The 5,664-nt window shown below is 47.6% G+C and overlaps 1 protein-coding gene across 1 annotated transcript; it reads left to right on the forward strand.

Moving 5' to 3' along the window:
- The first annotated feature begins 281 nt into the window (after positions 1 to 281).
- LOC137522063 (piggyBac transposable element-derived protein 4-like) lies at positions 282 to 1,994 on the forward strand. The gene has a single exon (XM_068242087.1). It carries the CDS (start codon positions 282 to 284, stop codon positions 1,992 to 1,994), a length of 1,713 nt encoding a protein of 570 aa, XP_068098188.1.
- Positions 1,995 to 5,664: the final 3,670 nt, after the last annotated feature.

Genomic DNA, 5,664 nt, shown 5'->3' on the forward strand with positions numbered 1-5,664 from the left:
GTTGTGAGCTGTGCTGTGAGCTGTGAGCTGTGCTGTGAGCTGTGAGCTGTGCTGTGATCTGTGCTGTGATCTGATCTTCCTACCGATTTGTGTACCGACCTCTGCCTGGATTTTGACCTACGTTTTTCGCCTGCTGATTCTGCCTGTTATTGGATTTCTGTGTACCGACCTCTGCCTGGATTTTGACCTACGTTTTCCGCCTGCTGATTCTGCCTGTTATTGGATTTCTGTGTACCGACCTCTGCCTGGATTTTTACTACGCTCTTTTCCTGTCACCTGCTATGGCGTCATCCTCGAAGCGTCTCACAGCGGAAGCGCTGATGCAGTTCGAGGACAGCGATCCGGATTTGCAGTCACTGGAGGACTCCAGTGACAGTGATGCGCCTGGCAACCTGTCGTCTGATTCTGACAGCGACTCCATCACCAGCGACACGGAGGAGGTTAGTGACGCACGTGTTTGGTGCCCAGTCAACACCACTCAGGCCCCACCACCGCCCCCCCGTTTCCCTTTTACTGGAGAGCCCGGCTTGAAGGTTGAATGTGATCACTGCCCCCTGGCCTACCTGCAGCTGTTCTTCAGTGACGCTGTTATTGATAAAATCGTGGTGGAGACGAACCGCTACGCCGCGCAAGAAATTGCTGCTCCACGAGGTCCCTTTTCCAGGAGCAGGATGTGGGAGCCTATCACCAAGGAGGACTTGTGGCTGTTCCTTGGACTAATTATTCTGCAGGGGGTGGTGGGGAAGCCCCTGCAGAAATGGTACTGGTCGACGAACAAAATAATCGCTACCCCCTTCTTTGGCACGGTAATGTCGGAGTACCGTTTTGGACTCATCATGAAGTTTCTACACTTCGCAGACAACTCCGCCTTCGATGAGTCAACCCACCCAGCGCCAAAGTTGAAAAAGATCTGGGAAGTTTTTCAGCTGGTGATGGAAAACTTCCGCAACACTTATGTGCCCCAGAGGGACATAAGTGTGGATGAAAGCTTGATGGCGTACAAAGGCCGACTGTCCTGGATACAATACATCGCGTCCAAGAGGGCCCGGTTTGGAGTGAAGTCCTACATGTTATGCGAGGCATCAACGGGCTACATCTGGAACAGCATACTGTACACCGGGAAAGGGACACAATTTAACCCTGCTTTCAGCAGCTACGGGGTGGCGACTTCATCCGTGCTATCTTTGGTGGAGCCCTTGTTGAATAAGGGGTACTGTGTCATCACAGATAATTTTTACAGTTCACCTGAACTTTTTGAAATACTCATCAGGAACAAAACTGATGCCTACGGCACCGTTCGTCCTAACCGGCGAGAAATGCCTACTGCCTTCGCCAAGCAAAAGCTAAAATCTGGGGACATTGTGGCTTGGCAGAAGGGAAAAATGTTGGCACTCCGCTGGCGTGACAAGAAGGACGTGTGTACGCTCAGCACTGTCCATGATGCTTCATCTGCCACCACCACAACGCGAGGAGGGAAAGTCCTGGACAAGCCACAAGTCATCCTGGACTACAACCATACAATGGGTGGGGTGGACCGAGCTGACCAGGCGATGACATACTACCCCGCAGTCCGCAAACAACAAAAAAAATACTACAAAAATTTTTTTCGGCATCTGCTGGAACAATCTCTGTGGAATGCGTTCATTTTGTATAAGCAACGCAGTGACAGGCCAGGAACACATTCCGACTTTATATGGAAAATGTGCGAAAGCATATGTCTGAAGTATCAGACTTCATCAGAAGATGTGCGAATTGGGCGCCGTGCATCATATGTTGTCAACCCTGAGCGCCTCACTGGCCGCCACTTTTCAGACTATATTCCACCCACTCCAAAAAAAGCTGCTCCAACTAGGATGTGCGTTGTTTGCTGCAGCAAGACGGATAGCAAGGGTAAGAAAGTCCGCAAAGAAACCCGTCTCTACTGCCCGGACTGTAATGTCGCCCTGTGTGCTGTTCCATGTTTTAAAATCTACCACACACGGGAGGTGTATTAGTTATACACTGTACTGCATGTACATACTGTATATATAATCTGCTGCTTCTTTGTACTGTTTTGCTATTTCAGTTTATTGATAAATTTAATTTTTTCAGCAAATTTGTGTTACAGTCTTTTATTTATATGCAGGATATCTTACAGGCCTTTATTCTGATATATTTTGGTGAGTTAAGACTTAATACCTAAAATTCTTGAAAAAAATGTACCGCTTTTGACTCATAATTCCAGACAGAAATGAACCGCCAGGAGGGTTAAGGACACCTGTCTTAACTAGTCACCTGTATAAAAGACACCTGTCCACAGAATCAGTCAATCAAGCAGACTCCAAACTCTCCAACATGGGAAAGACCAAAGAGCTGTCCAAGGATGTCAGAGACAAAATTGTAGACCTGCACAAGGCTGGAATGGGCTACAAAACCATTAGCAAGAAGCTGGGAGAGAAAGTGACAACTGTTGGTGCGATTGTTCGAAAATGGAAGGAGCACAAAATGACCATCAATCGACCTCGCTCTGGGGCTCCACGCAAGATCTCACCTCGTGGGGTGTCAATGGTTCTGAGAAAGGTGAAAAAGCATCCTAGAACTACACGGGAGGAGTTAGTGAATGACCTCAAATTAGCAGGGACCACAGTCACCAAGAAAACCATTGGAAACACATTACACCGCAATGGATTAAAATCCTGCAGGGCTCGCAAGGTCCCCCTGCTCAAGAAGGCACATGTGCAGGCCCGTCTGAAGTTTGCCAATGAACACCTGAATGATTCTGTGAGTGACTGGGAGAAGGTGCTGTGGTCTGATGAGACCAAAATAGAGCTCTTTGGCATTAACTCAACTCGCTGTGTTTGGAGGAAGAAAAATGCTGCCTATGACCCCCAAAACACCGTCCCCACCGTCAAGCATGGGGGTGGAAACATTTTGCTTTGGGGGTGTTTTTCTGCTAAGGGCACAGGACAACTTAATCGCATTAACGGGAAAATGGACGGAGCCATGTATCGTGAAATCCTGAACGACAACCTCCTTCCCTCTGCCAGGAAACTGAAAATGGGTCGCGGATGGGTGTTCCAGCACGACAATGACCCAAAACATACAGCAAAGGCAACAAAGGAGTGGCTCAAGAAGAAGCACATTAAGGTCATGGAGTGGCCTAGTCAGTCTCTGGACCTTAATCCAATAGAAAACCTATGGAGGGAGCTCAAGCTCAGAGTTGCACAGAGACAGCCTCGAAACCTTAGGGATTTAAGGTTGATCTGCAAAGAGGAGTGGACCAACATTCCTCCTAAAATGTGTGCAAACTTGGTCATCAATTACAAGAAACGTTTGACCTCTGTGCTTGCAAACAAGGGTTTTTCCACTAAGTATTACGTTTTTTACTGTTAGAGGGTTCAAAAACTTATTTCACTCAATGAAATGCAAATCAGTTGCTATCTTTTATTGAAGGTTATTTTTCGATTTTCCTTTTGATGTGCTATCTGCCACTGTTAAAATAAAGCTACCATTGAAATGATACTGTTCTGAGACTTTTCATTTCTTTGTCATTAGACAAACTTACAAAATCAGTGAGGGATCAAATAATTATTTCCTCTACTGTATAGAGTGCTTGGGGTGGGGGGGGGGGGGGGGGCAGGGCAATGTAAAGCTTGCACTGGGGCCCATAGCTTCTTAGCTACGCCATTGCAGATGTGTATTTCATATATAGCATTTGCTGATGTGCAGCATGTAAAATGTAAAAGGACATTTCTATTCCTATTATAAACATGTCACAGTTGCGTTTATAGTCCCTCGTTGCCTGCAGAGGCAATAATATTGTTTGTGACAAGATAAAGAAACACCAGCTTCGCAGCCAATTGACCTTGGAAATGATTATCAAACAGTTCTAAAGTATGATTTTTATTTTCAGGAAGCTCTATGTAAAGCAGCTTGCAAACAATGCCAGGCTGCATTCTAAAGATATGTATTTCCAATTCTGCTGTATTTAAATAACAGGTTTCTCTGCAAGCAGGCCCAGATTTACCTCACAGGAGCCTATAGGCACAGATGTCCTGGACTCCTGGCACCCTAGACTTCACCCCCATGAACCTACAAACCCACTCCAAACTAGCATTTAGTTTAAAGGAAATGTAAAGTAAAAAAAAACCCCAAAAGCCGTTTCTTGCAGCCCCCTGCAATCATCCTGTGCCTAAGCAGTCCTTCCGCGTTGAACCCCTCAAAGCATTGTTCATATCACAACCATATTTTGCATTGCTCCTGGCTGTGGTTGCACGATCTAGGACTTGCACAGCAGCTGGGCCAGTGCCTGCGCACTACTGCACGACTCACTCGCTGACCCAGTCACACAGAAGAGGCTGCAAGGGGACATTTAGGTGACAAAGGAGGGAGACGCTTATGGCTCTGGTATCCTTTAAAGTGTACCTAAAATGGTACACTGGGCCTTATTTATACTTACCTGGGGTTTCCCTCCAGCCCCATGAGGAACGTGGCCTCCCTTGCCGTCCTCTTCGGCCCCTCCGTTCTGCCGCTATAACTCCTGGTAATCCGGTCAGTCGCTGCCAGTCGTAGACTTCTGTGCATGCGCGTGGTACTACTGCACAGGCACAGAATGCTCATCTGTAGGAGCGCAAAAAGGACAAACTGCGCATGCGCAAATCGGTACGGCTGGACAGATTACTGGGAGGCGTAGCACAAGATTGGAGGGGCCAAAGAGGACGGCGAGGGAGGCCATGGTCGTCATGGGATTGGAGGAAGTCACAGGTAACTATACATAATATCAACATCCCAGATTCTTTAAGAATAAGCCTCATTAGGATTTACCTTAAAAAAAACAAAAGCCTTAAAATAAAATCTTACTCATCATCATTACATACTTTTTCTTTTAAGAGCAGAGCTGGTTCTAGACTTTTTGCTGCCTGAGGCAAACTTGTGAGAATGCGTCAACCCCCCCCCCCCCCCCCCCCCCCCACACACACACACACACACACACACACACACACACACACACACCTTTTTTTGAAATGACTGCACAGCACCCGACTATTTACTCTGCTTCATTTAATGTTCTCACATGACATGCTGCAGCTCAACTCAATAGCACACTGGCTGGCTGTGAGTCTGTGACAAACTGCACACCCTCAGCCACTCCATTCCTCCTCAGTCAGGACAGCAGGGCCACCTCCTCCCTTCTGCTGTGCAAGTCAAATGAAACACTGCTGCTCTCCAGCTTCCCCCCCCCCCCACCCCCCCTCACTCACTGTCAAACTCCTCACACGGCAAAACAAACTGCATTTCTCCAATGATGACCTTTTCACCTAGCTCTCCTCTCACCTTTCCTCCGACTCTGACTGCATGCTGTTAGTGTACACACACAGTACAAACATGCTGCCTCTGCAATCTCTGCACCTGATGTAAATGTGTCACTTGCTACATGAGAGAACCGGCCCTGTCTAAGAGCTTGGCTGTGCAGTGCTATCTGGGTCCTGTCTGTGTTGTGACACCACTCAGGGAGTCACACACAATTCGTCTCCTGGCTGCGTGCCTGCTGTGGTCTCTCCTCTTCCCAAATCTTTTTATTAAAAACTTGCACACATAATACTCTCCTCCTCCCATCAACCCAGTGCAGTTTGGGGAAGCGAGGAGGAGACATGGGGGGCGGAGCTGAGCTGGTGGTGGACAGCA

The sequence above is a fragment of the Hyperolius riggenbachi genome, chromosome 6 (assembly GCF_040937935.1).
Source record: "Hyperolius riggenbachi isolate aHypRig1 chromosome 6, aHypRig1.pri, whole genome shotgun sequence".
NCBI classification, from domain to species: Eukaryota; Metazoa; Chordata; class Amphibia; order Anura; family Hyperoliidae; genus Hyperolius; species Hyperolius riggenbachi.